General features: G+C 42.0%; 1 protein-coding gene across 6 annotated transcripts in view; it reads right to left on the minus strand.

The window, feature by feature from the left end:
• The window catches only part of MBNL3 (muscleblind like splicing regulator 3), a 210,834-nt gene that overhangs the window by 96,036 nt on the left and 89,773 nt on the right, over positions 1-25,025 (minus strand). For 5 of the 6 annotated variants that reach the window (XM_073543498.1, XM_073543495.1, XM_073543499.1 and 2 more), the window contains exon 2: positions 3,212-4,137. In XM_073543498.1, coding sequence (XP_073399599.1) covers positions 3,212-3,385 — 174 coding nt within the window. In that variant the 5' untranslated portion in view covers positions 3,386-4,137. Of the gene's footprint in view, positions 1-3,211; positions 4,138-4,255; positions 4,338-25,025 lie in introns of those variants that run through there. The other variant, XM_073543496.1, reaches the window with a different exon arrangement.

Genomic DNA, 25,025 nt, shown 5'->3' on the forward strand with positions numbered 1-25,025 from the left:
CTTCAACTTCTGAAAAAGTTGCAGAATTATCCATTGCTTGAGTCAGGTCAGGCTGAGACGTGTTGTCCTACAAAATCTTAAGAGTCGCTTGAAAGGACAGGAAGGATTGGAAGACTCATTATTATTGAATCAGACAGAAGCACGGGCTTCTCCCAAGAGTGGGAGAAGAGGGTTGCATTGACAACTCAACACAATGGGCCACACTTTGAACACATTTTAGAAGTGGTCATAAACTTGTAAATAACTCATGAAAGAATAAAGTTACGCTAAAATCAAGCACACCATTGTTTTTCTTGTGAAATTCTCAATAAGTATGATGTGTCACATGACTCTCTTCCCATTGGAAAAAATAAAGTTGGATCCAAAATGGCTGACTTCAAAATGGCCGCCATGGTCACCACCCATCTTGAAAAGTTTCCCCCCTCCCATAAACTATCACCAACCATTCCCATTTTATTTAGGTGTATCCATATAAATGGCCCACCCTGTATACACACACAATATACATATATGTATATATAATGTATGCATGTATGTATATTTATATATATATATACACACACACACAGTACAGACCAAAAGTTCGGACACACCTTCTCATTCAAAGAGTTTTCTTCATTTTCATGACTATGAAAATTGTAGATTCACTCTGAAGGCATCAAAACTATGAATTAACACATGTGGAATTACATAATTAACAAAAAAGTGTGAAACAACTGAAAATATGTCTTATATTCTAGGTTCTTCAAAGTAGCCACCTTTTGCTTTGATTACTACTTTGCACACTCTTGGCATTCTCTTGATGAGCTTCAAGAGGTAGTCACCGGAAATGGTCTTCTAACAGTCTTGAAGGAGTTCCCAGAGATGCTTAGCACTTGTTGGCCCTTTTGCCTTCACTCTGCGGTCCAGTTCACCCCAAACCATCTCAATTGGGTTCAGGCCTGGTGACTGTGGAGGCCAGGTCATCTGGTGTAGCACCCCATCACTCTCCTTCTTGGTCAAATAGCCCTTACACAGCCTGGAGGTGTGTTTGGGGTCATTGTCCTGTTGAAAAATAAATGATGGTCCAATTCTGTGAGCAGCTCTTGCTGAAATTTTGCTTGCTCTTCCAGACCTTATCTTAACATAGTAATATAGTATTTAAGGTTGAAGGGAGACTTTAAATCCATCTAGTTCAAGTCAAAGTTTAACATGTTGATCCAGAGGAAAGCAAAAAAAAAACATGCGGCAAACACTATGCTCCACAATGGGGAAAAAATTTCCTTCCCGACTCCACATACGCAATCAGATAAGTTCCCTGGATCAACGCCCTATCAAGGAAACTAGTGTATATACCCTGTAACATTATACTTCTCAAGAAAGGCATCCAGTCCCTTCTTAAATTTTAGTAGTGAATCACTCATTACAACATCATATGGCAGCAAGATCCATAGTCTCACTGCTCTTACAGTAAAGAATCCGCGTCTGTGATTATGATTAAACCTTCTTTCCTCCAGACGTAGAGGAAGCCCCTTTGTCCCCGTCACAGGTCTAAGAGTAAAAAGATCATTAGAAAGGTCTTTGTACTGTCCCCGCATATATATTGTAATAAGATCACCCCTAAGCCTTCGATTCTCCAAACTAATTAACCCCAGGTGTAATAACCTGTCTTGGTATTGCAGACCCTCCAGTTCCCTAATAACCTTGGTCGCTCTTCTCTGCACCCGCTCTAGTTCAGCTATGTCTTTCTTATACACCGGAGACCAGAACTGTACACAGTATTCTAAGTGTGGTCGCACTAGTGACTTATATAGAGGTAAAATTATGTTCTCCTCATGAGCATCTATGCCTCTTTTAATGCATCCCATTATTTTATTTGCCTTTGCAGCAGCTGCCTGACACTGGCCACTAAATGTGAGTTTGTCGTCCACCCATAGACCCAGGACCTCCACTGTTCCTGTTAACTGCCATTTCTTAATTACATTTTGAACTGAGGAAGGGCAGCATAAAAACTGTTTGCTATCTTCTTATAACCTTCTCCTTTATGGGCCTCCACCATTTTCATTTTCAGAGTGCTAGGCAGCTGCTTAGAAGAACCCATGGCTGCTGTTTTTTGGCACAAGGTTAGAAGAGGCTGTGTTTTTATAAAGCTGGGAAATTTGCATCAGCAGACCTTTCCTAACGATGATAGTAAACAAACCAAAGCCCTAAGAGGCTAATTAAGGTCAGAAACCTTGGTCAAAGTTATCTGAGCACAATGTATTACTTTTGTATATAGTGTGTAAATATTTTTGTCACATACATGTAACTTAGATGCCATATGTCAATGCCTAATAGGTTAAGGGCCCACTGTCCTCATAAAATCTGTGTCCTACTATCAATTTGAATATTCACAAGGGCATGAGTAAATAAACAATTACTGTTGGTTGTATCTGGGATAAGATAGGGGCCCTAAACAGTTCTTGAACATGGGCCCTTTACCATATGTGTCTGATCCTGTGCCAATGTATCGAGCATGCAGAGGAGCTGATCCACCTCCATAGATGGACAGTGTCTCTTTACAAAGCCAGAACTGGCCTCTAATTGTGGTGATCAGAGCTAGCTTCGATTGCAGCAGCTTAATCTCTTAGATTCTCTAGTCAAAAGCGACTGCTGCATCTAGGTGCTTAGGGACAAGGCGAGGTCTATGGTTTTTTTCATGGCAGCTGGGGACCTACTTAAAGCCTCTGCATCTACCGTCTTTGCTCTCCTATGAAACTCTTCCTTTCTAATGCATTTGTTGCATAGTTTGGTCTGCACGAGCGTCATAGTTAGAAGTCTTCTACAGTTATGAGCAAGTGTAGATTTCTGCTAAAATTGATACCATTGCCTATATCACCCTCATGCTAGACCTGCCCATTTTTTTTTTTTTAATTGACCAAAGCCATTCTTAAATAACAAAAGTCACAACATTTTTGCACAACTATGAAGGATGCAAAATACTGCATCTTTCATATGCCAGTTTTCTCATGCAAAAGTTTAAGAATTTGCCCCAGACCTTCAAGCCAATAGGTCCTTTATCTTTTCATGTGAGTTTTAGATATTTTCTACATCTGTCCGATAATTCAAGATATGTTTTCTATAAATTGGCAGATAGAATTTTTTGTAGGCTATTGGTAGACTTTGATGCCTTGCACAGTACGATAAATTGGATTCATTTCAAATTCAGCAAAAGATCAAAGGTTTCTCCTACCTTTAGTGAATCAAAGCAGGCAATAACTCTCCCGTTTTCCACGTGGCAACTTCGTGACGGATGTGCAAACTTGCACTCTGCATCAGACCTTGAACAAGTGCCTCTCTGGAATTCACGGCATACTTCCAGCGTCAACCATTTTGTGTCACGCACCAAGGAGACGTTAACGGCCATGTTAAAGACAGGATTTGCCCAACTTAAGCTGACACCTTTGTCGTACTACAATCGTTTTCTTCTTATCACAAGGGGACGGGGGAAAGTGGACTTCAAGTTTAAATGAATAAAAGAACTATTTTAATCACTTTGGTTAAAAAAAAATGTCAGCACTTAAGGTTTTTTTTTTCTTGTTTTTTTTCTTCTTTTTTTTTAAAGTCAATTTATATCTGTTTTAGAGACACAAATAAAACATAAAAATCCAACCATAAAATAGAAGTTTTATCAGATAAATTGAAAATAAAATCTAACCAGAGGCCAGCTCTTTAAAAAGTGCAAATGTCAAAGTCTGAACGTGTCGGTTTTACGCCACTTCTGGACTTGTAGGTGGGGAAAGGGGTAAGTAGCCAATGCAAACCGTAAAAGCAATTTCGTGCTCTGAACTTAATGGTGGTTGTTATGATTGTGAAAAGGCTTCAGCAATTGCAAAGGTTTCCTTTTTTTTCGTCGTTCTGATGAATAAAATGATGAAGATGGGCACAGGCGTGACGGGTTGATGAAATTTTGATGTATATACTTTGTTTTTTCTTGAGCGCTGAAATTAAAAGGCTAAAATTGCCGTATGCGTTTGGCCTGCAAGTTACGACAAATAACAGGAAAAAAGAAAAAAAGGAAAAAAAAATAAAGAAAAATAAAGAAAAAAAAGAGGGAGGCAGCACTAGACAGAAATCCAAGCAGCGTTAGCTTCGGAAAAAAAGGCACGTTTCAGCAACCTGCAAAAAGAGGAAACAAAACATACAATCAGAAAAGCTATTTAGCAGCACACTCTTATCACAAGCATATTATGAAACACGAGAAAAGTTTTAGCTTTCGGAAAACCTAGATACTGACACTACGGCAAAGTGCAGTCAGCCATTGTAGAGTGAAACAGGGAAATTCCTCCCCAAATCTGCGCATGGTGGAGAACGAGAGGATCCAATGAGATTTTGCTTAACTCCGAGGTCTGGGCTTCCACCCAATAGCAGCGTACATTTCATAATCATTTATTTGGCAGGAGGACGGTTTTATTACGAGAATGCCTTGTGTCTGACATGTGCTCGGGTTGTTTTTTCACAGATTGATTAGAATAAATGACTAGGGAAAAGGAACAATATTCTGCTATAAATGGAAGACGGGCAAAGGCTACGACAATGCAGAAGCGATGCCTGAGCAAAGTCTAGTTTTCAGCTGGTGGCTGAGTGCCATAGGATAGAGAAACCAGACAAGCGCACGGCAGCACTGGACAGACATTAACCCCATTTCATCCAGTAGAGAAATTCATAGTTATGTTACAGGCGGTATAGGACTAAAACCTGCACAAGCCGCTTTTTTTTGTATTATAAGCCAGCTCCATTGGAGTGAATGGGGCAGAGTTGCAATACCAGGTACAACGTGAAAACATTAGTGGAGCTGTTTTAGGCAAAATAAAAACAAACATTTTGTTCTAATCAGGTAAACTGCTTTAAATTTCACATTCATAATAAAGTTTAGATATCTACCATTAAAAGATATCCATCCTGAGTGTCATGTGCTCGATTAATTGCATTTAAAGATGCCTATAAAACAACTGCTAAAAGACCCGAGTGCAATCCATGATAAAAGTCCCCATTTAGTTGACATGGATTGTCCTCTGGACAGCAAGTGGGCCAAGATAATGCACATTTTCACATAAAATGGCTGTTTTGCGGGCATTCTAGGGTATAAGAGTTTAATGTTTTAATTCTGGGGTTTAGAGAGGATGTATCACTTCCCATATACATTTCACATCTTATATCTGGTGTAATTGCTCCTCTTCTCCTGAATCCATCATTGTTTTTCTTTTGTTTCTACACGACTCCGTTCCCGAGATATAAACCCTAATTCTTTGAATGTAAATCTAACATTTTCAGCTAAATAGGCATGTTCCTCAATAAGACTCCCACAAAGAAGAGTTGTGACCACACCCCCTTGCTATTAAGACTAGATTTACATGCAGGAAAAAGGGGGTAATATCTCGGGAATGGAGAGGCACAGGAACAAAAAAGAAACACCACCAGATTCAGGAGAACTGAGGAATTTACACCAGGTGAATACATTACAGATTACGTAAAAGTAATAGATCCCCTTAAAGAGTTTGATACTGAATATATCATTCCTGTTACTGGGAGTCACTTAATGCATTGAGTGATAGGCAAGTATTACCATCTCAATCTGAAATAACTGGTATATACATTGTGTAGCCTGTATAATTTGTATAGATAATGAACATAGGTCTCTGGGCGAGGGTAGATATATACACATTCTATGGCACCTTTAAGTATCTCCCTGGCTGCACTCACACATTCCATTTAGCAGAGCTACATTTCAGAGTAATATTCTTATAAGGAAAAGCAGAAGTTGCCAGGGCTCGTCACAACTTAGCTCATACATCCCCAAGACTCCCAGGTGCCAAGTGGGCTGGCAATATTATGTGAAGATCCCTGGCAGAGAATGTGGTTTGCTTGTTGTTTGAGACTGATGTGTTTTATGCAAGGTTACACAATTCTGTGCGGTGGATTCATGGGTTCTTGGCACCAGCCGCACCAATGTGTCAGTGGGAAGCTGTACTTCTGTTAACACTGCAAGTCCTAAGAACACTGGAGAAAAGGTTCACTGACTAATGTGCTTGTGTCTAGGATTAGACGCCGTTGGGAAAAAGTACAACTATCATAAATGTATAATGAGTCCTGGCTTCTTTGACAAGGTCTGTAAGTAACAGGAACAAGCCCCAAGTCCATGAAGAGAGGGTAAACAACGCCATGTTGGGGAGTGTCTACAGCACAACAGACTACTCGACCCACTATTGAGACCATAATTATCCTGAGTTTTAACATGTACCTCTTTGACGTTTTTCAGATATAATTTATCGTTTGCTCTGTGTCCAAATAGAACATTTTTATATACCTGGCAGCTGGCATAGAATACTGGCACTTGTAGTCCCACAGCAGCATTTTGCTACTCATAACATTAGTGCTAAGTTTGTGGCATCTTGCCAAAAGATCATAAAAGTTTAATTGTATTGAAGTTTGGCCAAAATTAATTATTCATTTTATAAGTAGAAGTTTCCTGTTTCAGTGACTTTCCATTTGAAAAACAGAAGATTTTTAAAAAATATTTACCACAAGTTGATTCTGGATTTTGAAAAGGTAACAATCAATAAAGCGCCCAAAAGGGTCTGTAACTTTGCTTTCTATAGCCCCTGAATGTAACTGTGAGCTGTGTGTGCACCACCATATGAATAAGAAAGGTATAACAGGCCATAGTATAACCTGTATCCAGACTATACCCGGGGTTTAAGTGCCTTGGCTTGATTATACCCCGGGTATATTATGTCCTAGGCCAATTTATACTCAGGGGCCATTTCTTACCCCCTTCCTGCTAGATTTTACCCCCCTTGATATCAGCAGTGTTGAGTGATATACACAAGAATGACTTAATTTTTCACCATGTTATTGGGGGTTCAGGTTTGTCAGGTAAGTTATGTGAGAAGATAACTGACTTAAAACTTAAAGTTCTAAACACATAGACATTTATTACTTGAACCAGAAAAACTTTAATCAGTAAAAATATTTGAATTCCGTAAAGATATTATGTAGGTAAAGAATCCTGCCGCACTTCTCAGTAGTTACACATAAAGAGCAGCCATGTGTCTGAGGATGATAGAAAGACATCTGCACACTTTGTGACCAATCAGAGACAGGGTTAGGAAACCAGTGAATGATAAGATCAAGTTACAATTGCATTCTAAGGGTCCCGTCTCACATAGCGATGCACCAGTGATCCCAACAACGATACGACCTGGTAGGGATCGCTGGTGCCTCGCTACATGGTCGCTAGTAAGCTGCCAAACAGGCAGATTTCTTCAACGACACAGCAACGATATGGCGATCATTGGTACCTTGTTACACAGCAGCTATTCTGACGACTCATGCCTGCGTCCCTGAGTTCTGTGTCGCCAATGAGTTTGCTTGTCGGCGTCAAACACAGTGATGCGTGCTGGCCAGCAGGATGCCAACGATCAAAAAATGGCCTGGGAAATTCGAGAACGATCAGCGATATCCAGCGGGGGGCTGGTCACCGCTATGTGTGACAAGTAGCGAGATCGCTGTTGCTTCACAAAATCGGTGATGTTTCAGTGATCTCGCTAACTATCTCGTTATGTGAGACGGGGCCTTTAGGTAAAAGAACTTATCTTACTAGACAGCAGTGTAATCTCACATGTAATTACTTTTGTCCCCTATCAATCACATTGTATTGTAAGATCTGCATCATGTGATTAACAACACAAATACTTTCCCACTACGGGGAAGTCAGTTTTAAGTTATTAAAAAATGACATCAAAAATATATCTCATTGATAACAGCTCATAAAAAAGTGGAGTATATTGTAGCCTGGAGTGTTATAGTTTGGCCTAGGCTATTTTATACCACCGAGTGTAGTTTGGCCTAGGACAGTTATTCCCCCGGGGTATACTCTGGCCTGTGCTTAACCTGTGGTTAATTTGGCCTGTTACACCTGGTTACAGAGGAAGAAAAAAAGAAACACCCTGATATACAGTATGGACTCACAACAGGCTACCAATGCCATAAAGACACTCAAGACAGATCCACGTGCATTTTCCAAAATCTGGATTGTAATCCAATGTTATGTTTGTGCCCTTCTAATGTCTATACCTTTTTCAATGTGATTGCGATATTGTGGCTTTGGACACCTGTTTTTATCAACCAGGATGCATGGGGTGAATTATTAATATAAATTTGGAATAGGAATTTTCTGAGAACACAGTAAATGGAGAACCGGATTGAAGGAGTTGGAATAACCTGTCTGTCTATATTGCAAGATGGCCGCCGGACAAGTCCTTGAGGTGAGGTATGTGTCATCGTGGCTGTTAGGGTATGTGCACACGGTGCGGATTCTGCTGCGGATCCGCAGCGTTTCTGCAGCTGCGGGTCCGCAGCAGATTTAGGTGCGTTGTACAGTACTATTGTTTTCAATGGTAAACTGGAAAACGCAGTGCACATGCTGCAGATTTTTCCGTGCGGTTTTGCTGCGGTTTACAATCCGCAGCATGTCAATTCTTTAGTGCAGAAACGCTGCAGTTTCACACCTCATCCATTATGAGGTGTAAAACCACAGGGCAAAACCGTGGATTTATCTGCGGTTTTTACTTCAAAATCCGCAGAGCCAAAAATGTGTGCACATAGCCTCAGACAGGCTGACCGAGCACGATCAGCGATACCCGGCAGGGAGGCCGGTCACTAATCCCCGTCACACACAGCGATCTCGCTGGCGAGATCGCTGTGGCATCACAAAATCTGCGATCTCGCTAGCGAGATCTCTGGGTGGATCGCTGTGTGTGACGGGGCCTTTAGCTGAGGTGATGTGAGCGTGGAAGCATGCTCCAGCACCTATAGTGCTGAGAGAGTTATTTGGACCATTCCATGGCCAGGTTTTACGAGCGGTCATAAGAGATGGGTAGGAATGACTGCTCACAGGGGCATGGTTTGGCAGACAAAATGGAGGCCAAGTCTCTCATTCGGTGTCTGTGGCTGGAGGTGTGGAGACCTCCAGTGTGTGTGGTTAAAGACACTGACCTGAGCAGGCGGACCCACAGGGCTATATGGATTATTTTCTTGCAGTTCATGTTTACCTTCAGTGTGTGTTGCTAAAGGCACTGACCTGAGCGGGCAGACCCGCAATACCATTTGGACTACTTATTTCAGTTTTTTTTCCTTTCTGCCGAAGAAGGCGCTGTTTGTTTTGCCACCTGGAGTGGTTTATGAAATTGAATAAACTTGCCTGGACTATGTGCTTGAAAACCACCTTCTGTGCCTACCTAAAGAGCAGCTCAGTGAGTACAGATCCCTACAATATATACATAAGCTTGGAAAGCAGGACAGTTCTCTATGGGTGGTTGGTGCAAGACTGCAGGCATCTAGTAAAAAAGAAGTCACAAAAAAAGTAAAATAAAAAATAAATATATTTGTTGTGCTTAAATGGAAACTGTCACCAGGAATAATGGTGTTTACATGCAGATATGGGGTTAATCTACAGGTTAACAGCGTTATGAAGCTGCCTGATGCCTGCACGTAGCTGAATGCATGGGGGGGGGGATTATCTTTATCCTCCCTGCCAGCATTCGGTATTCAGTCATGGGGGGACGGTGCCAGTTCAGTCATACTTTGACTGTAACCGTGTCCCCAGCCCTGATTGGCCACACCGCTGGCCCTGACTGACAGCCGGCCACAATGTAGAGCTAGTGTCAGTCAAATTTGGGGGCGCGGTTACAGCGGCCGCTCTGTATACTCAGGGTGGTGACTAAACCGGCGCCGGCCCCGTGACTGAATACTGAGTACTGGCGGGGAGAATATAGATCATTTTCTTCTCACTGTGTGCAGGCGCTGGGCAGCATAATATTGCTGTTAACCTGCAGAATAACCCCATATCTGCAGGTTAGCAGCGGTATTCCTGGTGACAGGTTCCCTTTAACTCATAAGGTGGAGGTAGACAACTGAGGGTTCAGCAATTTACCTACATTTCACCTATTCAAAGCGGAACAAAATTTATCTCCAAAATACCGTCGTTTGATCGCCATAACATTCCTGGTGGTCTAAGGTAGTAAATGGGTTAATGACAACATCCCAGGTGATCTGGAGTATTGAATGGATTGATGGTAACAATCGTCTGGGGCAGTGGAGAGTTAATTTTAACAGTCTTGGTGATCTAGAATAATAGTTAAATTGACTTTGACAATACCATGCAATCTTCCTTTGGGCCCCTGTATAGCTGATCAGGCGGCACAGGCTTTATCTCTACCCTTGGGTTAACAGTTCTACAATCCCATACACCATTTTTACCAATTTTAGCTGACTGTACTTTATTAATGGCAGGATTACACAGACACCTGGACCGATATAATGTTATTCCGCTGAAATGCTTGGAATGGAGCTCCCACGCATTGCAAGGATTTTTTTCTTAAATGCCACATAAGGAAATGCTTTATCTAGTCTCTCATTGTCGATTGAGCTGCATTTCTTATTTTCTTGTTCTTATTTCCAAACGTTCTAAAATATTTACACGGAGTAGACTGTATTATCTGCAAAATTTTATAATAGATAAAGTCTTTAGCACAAGACAAAACTAATCTAATCCCAATGACGGCCTCTAACATTCAGCAGATCAGTTAGAGAAATCCAAAATGGGACGTAATTGAGCAACTTGTACTGTATATCAGAATCCTAATGTGATATGTCTCCATATCAGGACAGTAAATAAAACTAGGAAAAAAAAGGGAGCAGGGGGGGGGAGTTGGGGCTGGTGCAAAGATTGTTTGGCACCCCTCTCAGATCCCAGTGAAATAAGGGGACATGCATACTGTGATTCGATAATTAGAATGTGTTGTCAAACTAAACTAGCGACACATCAAGCAAGCCAAGTCAGTCTGGATCCAAAATAGTATAAAACAAACGAAAAAACCGAGGAAAATGTCCAATAATTAAAATTTCTTTATTTTATTATTTAACAAACAAATGTATACATTATATATATAATTAAAATAAATTAATAAGGGGAGGTCAATGCCAAAATGAAGGCACAGCCAGGGGACAGCTGTAAATACTTAGTAAAAATGCACCCACAATAATGTCATACAAAATCAAGTGAAAACAAAAATGTATAATTAATGTATAATATATAAATATAAAAACATATATATCAAGTGCAAAACTACAGATGATAAGTGCAAGCAAGAAAGAACTGTGTAAAAAATATATATATATTAAAAAATGTAATATAAAAATAAAACTAAAATAAACATACAATAAAAAAGATTAATTAATAATAAATAATAAATATGTTACCACAAAAAAAGTGCAATGTGTTGAAAAAAAGTGAATAAAAAAGTGTACAAAAAATCCCTGCATAGATATATATATATATACACATATATTTAAGACCAAGTGCTGAAATAATTAATAATAAATAAAAAAAAATAAATAAATAAATAAATAAATAAATAAACTAATAAGCTGCCGCACATAAAGTGCGATGTGCTGAAGTGATGAGGTGATGCGGTAAATCAGCGCTTATAGTAAAAAATAAATAATAAAAAAAGTGAGCACAGTGTGGATACCTTTCTGCTGCTTCTGTCCCCAGGATGTGCCAGCCCCGACGCGCGTTTCGGCGTACCTATAAGCGCTGATTTACCGCATCATCTCATCACTTCAGCACATCGCACTTTATGTGCGGCAGCTTATTAGTTTATTTATTTATTTATTTATTTATTTTATTTTTATTTTTTTTTTTTTTATTTATTATTAATTATTTCAGCACTTGGTCTTAAATATATGTGTATATATATATATCTATACAGGGATTTTTTGTACACTTTTTTATTCACTTTTTTTCAACACATTGCACTTTTTTTGTGGTAACATATTTATTATTTATTATTAATTAATCTTTTTTATTGTATATTTATTTTAGTTTTATTTTTATATTACATTTTTTAATATATATATATTTTTTACACAGTTCTTTCTTGCTTGCACTTATCATCTGTAGTTTTGCACTTGATATATATGTTTTTATATTTATATATTATACATTAATTATACATTTTTGTTTTCACTTGATTTTGTATGACATTATTGTGGGTGCATTTTTACTAAGTATTTACAGCTGTCCCCTGGCTGTGCCTTCATTTTGGCATTGACCTCCCCTTATTAATTTATTTTAATTATATATATAATGTATACATTTGTTTGTTAAATAATAAAATAAAGAAATTTTAATTATTGGACATTTTCCTCGGTTTTTTCGTTTGTTTTATCTTATTTGTCCGAGTTGTCTTTTTAATATTTTCCATGGGTGCATAACTATGATATTTAGGTGAATTTTATACTGCACTTTCCTTGAGTTATTTTATTTTAATCCAAAATAGTATGTATCCCCTTTCGTTGCTAGTTCCGTTGGAACCCCACGCCCAGGACACATGGCCTGTCACCTCACCCCTCGTTATGCACCCATGTCTAACAAGCACTTACATTCTTCACGATAAATGAATTCTCTCTATACTTGACTTGCATTTGTCATAAAATGCTAAATACACAAAAAATTCTAGTGCAGTGCAAAATGACACTGGAAGCATGAACGGGCCAAAACTTGTTATCCCCTGTCAGTATTGGACTGGGGTGGCAAGTGCCCACTAGTAACATTGAATCTAGAGGCCCATTTACTTGCAAAAATAACCTAATTTTAGTACAGAAAGTTACTTTTGCTTCAATATAATATTAATCTAGGTTGGTTTATATAATAAACTAGCTGAAGAGCCCGGCGCTGCCCGGGCATAGTAACTAACTGTGGTTAGTTATAGCAAGTTATAATTATCCTCCATCCCATAGTCCCATGCCCATATACCCATCATACATATCCACGATCCCATAGGCCCGTGCCCATATACCCATCATACATATCCTCCATCCCATAGTCGAGTGCCCATATACTCATCACACATCCTCCATCCCATAGTCCCATGCCCATATACCCATCATACATATTCGCCATCCCATAGTTGAGTGCCCATATACCCATCACACATCTTTCATCTCATAGTCCCATGCCCATATACCCATCATACATATCCTCCATCCCATAGTCCCGTGCCCATATACCCATCATACATATCCGCCATCCCATAGTCCCGTGCCCATATACCCATCATACATATCCTCCATCCCATAGTCCAGTGCCCATATACCCATCACACATCCTCCATCCCATAGTGCCGTGCCCATATACCCATCATACATATCCGCCATCCCATAGGCCCGTGCCCCTATTCCCATCATACATATCCTCCATCCCATAGGCCCGTGCCCATATACCCATCATACACATCTTCCATCCCATAGTCCCGTGCCCATATATACCCATCATGCATATCCTCCATCCCATAGTAGAGTGCCCATATACCCATCATACATATCCTCCATCCCATATTCGAGTGCCCATATACCCATCAAACATCCTCCATCCCATAGTCCCATGCCCATATGTCCCGTGCCCATATACCCATCATACATATCTGCCATCCCATAGGCCTGTGCCCATAAACCCATCATACATATCCTCCATCCCATAGTCGAGTGCCCATATACCCATCAAACATCCTCCATCCCATAGTCCCATGCCCATATGTCCCGTGCCCATATACCCATCATACATATCTGCCATCCCATAGGCCTGTGCTCATAAACCCATCATACATATCCTCCATCCCATAGTCGAGTGCCCATATACCCATCACACATCCTCCATCCCATAGTCCCATGCCCATATACCCATCATACATATCCGCCATCCCATAGTCCCGTGCCCATATACCCATCATACATATCCTCCATCCCATAGTCTAGTGCCCATATACCCATCACACATCCTCCATCCCATAGGCCCGTGCCCATATACCCATCATACACATCTTCCATCCCATAGTCCCGTGCCCATATATACCCATCATACATATCCTCCATCCCATAGTAGAGTGCCCATATACCCATCATACATATCCTCCATCCCATAGGCCTGTGCCCATAAACCCATCATACATATCCTCCATCCCATAGTCGAGTGCCCATATACCCATCACACATCCTCCATCCCATAGTCCCATGCCCATATGTCCCGTGCCCATATACCCATCATACATATCCGCCATCCCATAGGCCTGTGCCCATAAACCCATCATACATATCCTCCATCCCATAGTCGAGTGCCCATATACCCATCACTAGTGTTGAGCATTCCGATACCGCAAGTATCGGGTATCGGCCGATACTTGCTGTATCGGAATTCCGATACCGACTTCCGATATTTTTTCAATATCGGAATTCGGCATCGGAATCGGAAGTTCAGTTGATTGACGGCCTGACGTCATCATGATGCGCGGTGTGTGCGCATCATGATGCGCCGTCATTTCGGGCCTTCCGGGGGTCTCTGCCGGCCTGCCGGGGGGCTGTGCCGGCCTGCCGGGGGGCTGTGTGGACTGCCCGGGGTCTCTGCCGGCCTGCCGGGGGGCTGTGCCGGCCTGCCGGGGGGCTGTGCACCCTGTGGGGGTCTGTACCGGCCTGCCGGGGGGCTGTGCCGGCCTGCCGGGGGGCTGTGCTGATGTCCGGGGGTCTGTGCAAGCATCGTCCGATGGGACTACAAGTCCCATCGGGCGATGCCTGCTACCATGACAGTGATTGACACATTAGCCAATGATGGGACAGTAGTAGTCCCATCATCCGGCTAATGTGTTAAATGTTAAAAAAAAAAAAAAAAAAAAAAAAAAACACTACATACATACTACATGCTACATACATACTACATATATACTACATACATACTACATACATACTACATACATACTACATGCATGCTACATACATACTACATATATACTACATACATACTACATACATACTGCATGCTACATACATACTACATACATACTACATACATACTACATACATACTACATATATACTACATGCTACATACATACCACATACATACTACATGCATGCTACATATATACTACATGCATGCTACATACATACTACATATATACTACATGCATGCTACATACATACTACATGCTACATGCATGCTACATACATACTACATACATGCTACATATATACTACATACATACTACATATATACTACATGCATGCTACATATATACTACATACATACTACATATATACTACATGCATGCTACATATATACTACATACATACTACATATATACTACATACATGCTACATATATACTACATACATACTACATATATACTACATACATACTACATACATACTACATACATACTACATATATACTACATGCATGCTACATATATACTACATGCTACATACATACCACATACATACTACATACATGCTACATATATACTACATGCATGCTACATACATACTACATGCTACATGCATGCTACATACATACTACATACATACTACATGCTACATACATACCACATATATACTACATACATACAATACATTCATACAATACATACATAGACATACAGTACATATAACATAGAGTAACATACTTACCAATACTTGTCACATTGTTCCCCGAAGCCATTGTCTTTCCGGAATAAATATTAACATAACAAACCACAAAAATACTCACCCACGATCCGAAGCAGTCCACGAGTGTGTCCCACGACGATCTTGGGTAGAGAACTGCAGCATCAGATGATGCTGCCGTTCTCTACGGGCTGCAGGAATCCAATGACGGAAGGTAGGTATCCTTCCGCACTGTATTCCTCCGCCACTTAAAAAAAAAAAAGTCCCTAGTCTCACTTTATGCCATTGCTGTGTGGGAAATTCCCACGCAGCAATGGCATAAAGTGAGACTAGGGACTTTTTTTTTTTTTAAGTGGCGGAGGAATACAGTGCGGAAGGATACCTACCTTCCGTCATTGGATTCCTGCAGCCCGTAGAGAACGGCAGCATCAGCTGATGCTGCAGTTCTCTACCCAAGATCGTCGTGGGACACACTCGTGGACTGCTTCGGATCGTGGGTGAGTATTTTTGTGGTTTGTTATGTTAATATTTATTCCGTAGACGACAATGGCTTCGGGGAACAATGTGACAAGTATTGGTAAGTATGTTACTCTATGTTATATGTACTGTATGTCTATGTATGTATTGTATGAATGTATTGTATGTATGTAGTATATATGTGGTATGTATGTAGCATGTAGTATGTATGTAGCATGCATGTAGCATGTAGTATGTATGTAGCATGCATGTAGTATATATGTAGTATGTATGTAGCATGCATGTAGTATATATGTAGCATGCATGTAGTATGTATGTAGTATATATGTAGTATGTATGTAGTATATATGTAGCATGTATGTAGTATGTATGTAGCATGCATGTAGCATGTAGTATGTATGTAGCATGCATGTAGTATATATGTAGTATGTATGTAGCATGCATGTAGTATATATGTAGTATATATGTAGCATGCATGTAGTATATATGTAGTATGTATGTAGTATATATGTAGCATGTATGTAGTATGTATGTAGCATGCATGTAGCATGTAGTATGTATGTAGCATGCATGTAGCATGTAGTATGTATGTAGCATGCATGTAGTATATATGTAGTATGTATGTAGCATGCATGTAGTATATATGTAGTATGTATCATGTAGTATGTATGTAGCATGCATGTAGTATATATGTAGCATGCATGTAGTATATATGTAGTATGTATGTTGCATGTAGTATGAATGTAGCATGTATGTAGTATGTAGTATGAATGTAGCATGTATGTAGTATGTAGTATGAATGTAGCATGTAATTTTTTTTTTTATTTTTTTTTTTACATTTAACACATTAGCCGGATGATGGGACTACTACTGTCCCATCATTGGCTAATGTGTCAATCACTGTCATGGTAGCAGGCATCGCCAGATGGGACTTGTAGTCCCATCGGACGATGCCTGCACAGACCCCCGGAGCCTGCACAGACCACCGGCAGGCCGGCACAGCCCCCCGGCAGGCCGGCACAGCCCCCCGGAGCCTGCACAGACCCCCTGGCAGGCCGGCACAGCCCCCCGGCAGGCCGGCACAGCCCCCCGGCAGGCCGGCACAGCCCCCCGGAGCCTGCACAGACCACCGGCAGGCCGGCACAGACCACCGGAGCCTGCACAGACCCCCTGGCAGGCCGGCACAGCCCCCCGAAAGGCCCGTACAGACCCCAGAGAGGCTGTACAAGGGCAGGAAAGGGTTTTTCTTATTCCGATACCGGAAGTCCCATAGACTTGAATGGGACTTCCGGTATCGGAATCGGCGATACCGATACTTTTTTTAAAGATCGGCCGATACCATCCGATACGATACTTTGAAGTATCGGATGGTATCGCTCAACTCTACCCATCACACATCCTCCATCCCATAGTCCCATGCCCATATGTCCCGTGCCCATATACCCATCATACATATCCGCCATCCCATAGACCTGTGCCCATATACCCATCATACATATCCGCCATCCCATAGTCCCGTGCCCATATACCCGTCATACATATCCTCCATCCCATAGTCCAGTGACCATATACCCATCACACATCCTCCATCCCATAGTCCCGTGCCAATATACCGTCCTACATATCCGACATCCCATAGTCCAGTGCCCATATACCCATCACACATCCTCCATTCCATAGTCAACCATTATAACATCATAATGAGCGGCGGGTCTGCAACCTATGATGACATCAGAGTCGCCATGGCAACCATTGTGACATCATAATGAGGGGCGGGGCTTGATACGCACACACTGTTTCCCCATTATGTTGATAGGGGCATTATGACATTATAATGAGGGGCGGGGCTTGACGCGCACTCACTTTTTCCCCAGTATGTAGATAGGGGCAAAATTGTTTTGTGAATTGGAACACACGGGGTTAAAATTTCGCCTCACAACATAGCTTAGGATGCTCTCGGGGTCCAGACGTGTGACTGTGCCAAATTTTGTGGCTGTAGCTGCGACGGTGCGGATGCCTATCCCGGACATACACACACACACACACACACACACACACACACATACACATATACACACATACACACATACATACTTTGAGCTTTATATATTAGATGACTAGATGATGATTTTTTTTGTAAATATTGAATCAAGTGTTTCTTGCACTGCTCATTGGCACTCCTTCACAGGGGCCTACTGGGGAATTCACCTGCTCCCCTGTGGTCCAGTCTGAACCTTCCTCGGTCTTGATCTGCACTTATTCTTGGTCCACCAATAGTATAAACTCTAAAAAACCTACTAGAGCCAAGTTTGTTAAAATAATTATTTTACCAATTCCTCTGTAAAGGAAACCATTACACTGGAATGTAGAATTTTTTCAAAAAGAAAAAACTCCATTTGCTGACAGCTGTTTCAGGGTTCTTGACCCTCATCAGTGCAACGTTAAAGACTGGTTGACTGGATGAAAAGCAATTCATAGTTTTCCCTCAGAAATCACAGAACAATATGCAACATAAAAGTCAGTAATTTGAGCACAAGCAATGTAAGAGGTCTCAATGTATGAAGGAAATGTACTGTATTATATATATTGCATTAAGTCAGTGTATATGGATTATTCATGGACTGCAGGTCAACATGAAGCCAGATTTTGCCAGTACCTTGTGACCTAATCCTGTTACTCCTCTATTTGGTTATATGCAGTATTCAATATCAGCATTGTATCATGAGTTACTACATTTTATAAAATATATCACACATATTACGGTTATTTTTATTCATAAAATTTTATTTTTCTTGTAGACTTTTGTACTCTATTGCCTGAACTGCTAAAGTAGATGCAGTGATGGAAGCATTAAAGAGGCTGCAGCATCTGCACAAAAACAAACACAACGGCCCCTTCAAACAGCTGATGATGGATAGGAGTGCGGAGACTCATACCACCACTGATCTGATATAGACAACTTATCCTAACGATAGACCATCATTATTTATGCACTAAAGGGAAAAGTTATAGGCCATACTGAAGAGGATCACCAAACAGTATAAAGATAGCAAAATAATTTTTATTGGATACAAAAAACACAAAAACAACAAACATTAAAAAGTCACATGTGACATACACAAGACAACAATTGACCTCATAATAGATCTACAGCCATAAACCTGTAAGAAATTATATACCTATGTATAATAGAATATAAACAGCAGAGCGCCTGGTACATGTGATGAAAGGGAGGTTAAACATGAAAATGTTGGTATAACAGCAGAAAATAACCATAACATCTAATATTTCACCTCTCATGCTCCTGAATGCCTCATGTGAACTGCATTGTATTTTATATGGTATGCATAGCTTACCCATCTTCTTGTATCCATAATTGTACTCCATTCTTGCTATCTTTGCCACACATCTAAGTGATCTTTATAACCCCTTCCCCCTTTTATGACCTTTGCTTAACTCTGTGCATTTGGCCTGGACAGTCACACCCCACTTTCACTCACACCTGATTGTCTTTAGCTGCACATATATTCAGCACCATGGGTCTGCTCCAGATGTAGTCGGCTCCATCTATTTCAAAATCCATATTTCAAAGTACAGATTCCTAAGTACAATACCCTGAATTAGACTAGAATTGGACTGGAATTGACTGTAACGGACTATAACACCACAACAATGTTTCGCCTTCTTTTTACTATCACCCCCATACTACTCTATTTCTCCCTAACTCCTGCAATCCTTCCACCCAGTAAGGAACTATAACTAGTCATTTCCCCCTCCATCCTTCCCAGCCATCTCAACTCTTCGTCAGAACTGTTCCTCCACATACAATCCTTTTTCTCCAGACACACACGGCCACATCATGTCCTATCCTGCTTCCACCTTCTAATGCTCTGTCTACTACTCCTCACTGCTGGCAACGTATCTCCAAATCCTGGCCCTCTTCAACAAATCTCCACACTCATTTCTAACACTCTGCCATGGTCCTCTACAAGTTTTTGCAACCATGATATCATACCCATTCATCCAGCCCCCACTCCTCCAACCCCCTTACCTGGAGCCCTATGGAACGCACGCTCTGTTTGCAACAAGCTGTCATTTAGCCATGACCTCTTTATCACCAACAAACTCTCCTTCCTTGCCATCACTGAAACCTGGCTCGCTCCCTCTGACACAGCTTCTCCAGCTGCGCTTTCCTATGGCAGATTCCATCTCTCTCACACCCCTCGCCCAAGCAACAAACATGGAGGAGGAGTTGGCTTGCTCCTGTCTGATACCTGCTCCTTTACCCCAATACCTCTGCCACCCTCCGCTACTCTTCCCTCGTTCAAGGTGCACTCTGTCCGCATCTACTCCCCCTCCAACCTCCAGCTAGCTGTCTTCTACCGCCCCCCAGAACTAGCCATCTCCACCTTTCTCGACCACTTCACCACCTGGCTCTCCATTTCCTTTCTGCTGACATCCCCACCATCATCATGGGCGACTTCAACATCCCCATTGACACTTCCACCCTGGTTGCCTCTAAACTTCTATCGCTCACGGCTTCCCTCGGCCCCACTCGATGTCCTCTGTTGCCACTCACAAAGATGGTCACACGCTGGACCTTATCTTCATCTGTCTCTGTTCCCTCACTAATCTCAATAACTCACCCCTCACCCGTCTGATCACAACCTACTGACATTCTCTTCCCTCTCCTCTCCTACTGCGCAACCCCCGCTCCATAAACTCGCTCACCCTTGCAGGAATCTCAAACACCTCAATTTACAATCACTCTCTGAGTCCCTTCTCCCTCTAACAGACATAGCTTCCCTTCATGACACAGATGCTGCTGCCACTTTTTATAACACCACAATAACAGCAACACTTGATTTGGCTGCCCCCCTCACGCAGAGCAAAACTCGAACAATCAACAGGCAGCCCTGGCTGACCAGCCTGACTAAAGAACTGAGACGGGTTTCCAGGGCCGCTGAGCAGAGATGGAAGAGAACCCATTCTACTGTGCACTTCAGCGCATGCAAGCAGTCCCTTGCCAGCTTTAAGTCCACGCTCTCTGCCGCAAAACAAACTTACTTCGCATCTCTCATATCCTCCCTGTCTCACAACTCTAAACAGCTCTTCAACACTTTCAATTCTCTACTCTGTCCCACAGCAACTCCTCCCTCTCCTCTCATTTCTGCTGAAGACTTTGCCTCCTTCTTTAAGCAGAAGATCGACACGATCAGACAAAACTTTGGCCCGCAGCCTCCAATGCCCCTCTTAGCCGCTCAGCCCTGTTCTGCAAAAGCCAGCTTCTCCACCATGACAGAAGATCAGCTCTCCACACTTCTTTCAAGATCATACCTCACCACTTGTGCCCTCGACCCACTTCCGTCTCACCTCATCCCTAGCTTGGCCACAGTCTTCATCCCATCTCTAAAACACCTCTTCAACCTTTCACTTACAAATGGTGTCTTTCCCTCATCCTTCAAAACATGCCTCAATCACACCCATCCTCAAAAAGCCCTCCTTTGACTCATCCTCTGTGTCTAACTATCACCCGATATCTCTTCTCCCTTACGCCTCAAAAACACTGAAACAGCATGTATATCTTGAACTGTCCTCCCACCTCTCCTCCTGTTCCCTCTTTGACCGGTTACAATCTGGCTTCCGACCGCATCACTCAACTGAAACTGCCCTAACTAAGGTCACTAACGACTTACTAACCGCCAAGAGCAAGCGACACTACTCTGTCCTCCTTCTCCTGGACCCGTCCTCTGCCTTGGACACCGTAGACCATTCCCTCCTGCTACAGACTCTCATCTCTTGGCATCACAGACTTGGCCCTATCCTGGATCTCATCATACCTAACAGACCAATCATTTAGTGTCTTCCTCTCACACACCACCTCCTCACCTCGCCCCCTATCTGTCGGTGTTCTTCAAGGCTCTGTCCTAGGACCCCTACTATTCTCCATCTACACCTTCGGCTTGGGACAGCTCAAAGAATCCCACGGTTTGCAGTATCACCTCTACGCTGATGACACCCAGATCTACCTATCTGGACCCAACCTCGCCTCCTTACTGACTGATATCCCACAATGTCTGTCTGCTATCTCAGCCTTCTTCTCTGCTCGCTTTCTCAAACTGAACATCGACAAAACAGAATTCATCATCTTTCCCCCATCTCACTCTACCCCTCCACAAGACCTATCCATCAATGTCAATGGCTGCTCTCTATCCCCCGTCCCGCATGCTTGGTGCCTCGGGGTGATCCTCGACTCTGCGCTCTCTTTCAAACCACATATCCAAGCCCTCGACTCCTCCTGCCGCCTCAAACTCAAAAATATTTCCCGGATCTGCTCATTCCTCAACCACGAAACCACATAAACACTAGTGCATGCTCTTATCTCCCACCTCGACTACTGCAACCTCCTACTCTCTGGCCTCCCCTCTAGCACTCTGGCACCACTCCAGTCCATCCTGCACTCTGCTGTCCGACTAATCCACCTGTCTCCCCGCTATTCCCCAGCCTCCCCCCTATGCCAGGCCCTTCACTGGCTTCCTATTGCCCAGAGGCTCCAATTCAAAACCCTAACCATGACATACAAAGCCATCCACAACCTGTCTCCTCCATATATCTGTGATATGGTCTCCAGGTACCTAACTGCACGCAACCTTCGATCATCTCAAGATCTCCTTCTCTACTCTCCCCTTATCTCTTCCTCCCACAACCGCATACAAGACTTCTCCCGTGCTTCCCCCATACTCTGGAACTCTCTGCCGCAACACATCAGACTCTCACCATTAACTGAAACCTTCAAGAAGAATCTGAAGACCCATCTGTTCCGACAAGCGTACAGCCTGCAATGATCCTCGGTCTACTGAACCACCGCACGACCTACTCTACCCTCTCCTACTGTATCCTCACCCATTCCTGTAGACTGTGAGCCCTCGTGGGCAGGGTCCCCTCTCCTTATGTACTTGTGTGTCCCTTGTCTTACACATGTTTATTATACTTGTCTATATTTCCCATCTTCACACGTAAAGCGCCATGGAATAAATGGCACTATATAAATGCATAATAATAATAATAATATCAGACAAGCTGCACGTAGCTAAATACACATGCCAAGTATTGATACTCACTGAGAAATGCACATGACATGAGAGCCCACCAAGCTTATACACTGTGTGCAGAATTATGAGGCAAATGAGTATTTTGATCACATTATCCTTTTTATACATGTTGTCCAACTCCAAGTTGTATAGGCTTGAAAGTCAACTGCCAATTATGTAAATCTAGTGATTTGCATCTCTGTTAAGAGGAGGGGTGTGGTCTAATGACACTAACACCCTATATAAGGTGTGCTTAATTATTAGGCAACTTCCTTTCCTTTGGCAAAATGGGTTAGAAGAGAGATTTGACGGACTCTGAAAAGTCAAAAATTGTGAGATGTCTTGCAGAGGGATGTAGCAGTCTTGAAATTGCCAAACTTTTGAAGCGTGATCACCGAACAATCAAGCGTTTCATGGCAAATATCCAACAGGGTCGCAAGAAGCATGTTAATAAAAAAAGGCGCAAAATAACTGCCCATGAATTGAGGAAAATCAAGCGTCAAGCTGCCAAGATGCCATTTGCCACCAGTTTTGCCATATTTCAGAGCTGCAATGTTACTGGAGTATCAAAAAGCACAAGGTGTGCCATACTCAGGGACATTGCAAGGTAAGGAAGGCTGAAAAACGACCACCTTTGAACAAGAAACATAAGATAAAACAAGACTGGGCCACGAAATATCTTAAGACTTGATTTTTCTAAGGTTTTATGGACTGATGATTTGAGAGTGACTCTTGATGTGCCAGATGGTTGGGCCCGAGGCTGGATCAGTAAAGGGTAGAGAGCTCCACTCCGACTCAGACGCCAGCAAGGTGGAGGTGGGGTACTGGTATGGGCTGGTATCATCAAAGATGAACTTGTGGGATCTTTTTGGGTTGAGGATAGAGTGAAGCTCAACTCCCAGACCTACTGTCAGTTTCTGGAAGACACCTTTTTCAAGCAGTGGGCCAGGAAGAAGTCGGTATCGCTCAACATAAACATGATTTTCATGCAGGACAACAGTGCTCCATCACATGCATCCAAATACTCCACAGCGTGACTGGCCAGTAAAGGTCTAAAAGAAGAAAAAATAACGACATGGCCCCCCCCTTGTTCACCTAATCTGAACCCCATAGAGAACCTGTGGTCCCTCATAAAATGTGAGATCTATAGGGAGGGAAAACATTACACCTCTCGGAACAGTGTCAGGGATACTGTGGTGGCTGCAGCACGCAATGTTGATCGTAAACAGATCAAGCAACTGACAGAATCTATGGATGGAAGGCTTTTGAGTGTCATCGTAAAAAAAAGGTGGCTATATTGGTCACTGATTTTTTTTGGTTGTTTTTGAATGTAATAAATGTTTATTTCTAAATTTTGTGTTATATTGGTTTACCTGGTGAAAATAAACAAGTGAGATGGGTATATATTTTTTTTTATGAAGTTGCCTAATAAATCTGCACAGTAATAGTTACCTGCACAAACAGATATCCTCCTAAGACAGCCAAATCTAAAAAAATCCCACTCCAACTTCCAAAAATATTAAGCTTTGATATCTATGAGTCTTTTGGGTTGATTGAGAACATAGTTGTTGTTCAATAATAAAAAGAATCCTCTCAAATACAACTTGCCTAATAATTCTGCATGCAGTGTATTAGGAAAATACCTAACAAAGCCTGTGACATCCAATAAATCAGCAAGAAGGGGCAATGAGTGTAGAGCTCCCCTCTGTGGTGTTGCTATCAGTGTGTCAAGAGTGGGAGAAGAGGGTTGCATTGACAATCCAGCACAACAGGCAGCACTTTGAAAACCTTTTATAAGTGGTCATAAACTTGTAAATAACTCAAGAAAGAATAACATTACGTTAAAACCAAGCACACCATTGTTTTTTCTTGTGAAATTCTCAAAAAGTTTGATGTGTCACATGACCCTCTTCCCATTGGAAAAAATAAAGTTGCATCCAAA

The sequence above is a fragment of the Dendrobates tinctorius genome, unplaced genomic scaffold, assembly GCF_039654945.1.
Source record: "Dendrobates tinctorius isolate UK_male_01 unplaced genomic scaffold, ASM3965494v1 ptg000133l, whole genome shotgun sequence".
NCBI classification, from domain to species: Eukaryota; Metazoa; Chordata; class Amphibia; order Anura; family Dendrobatidae; genus Dendrobates; species Dendrobates tinctorius.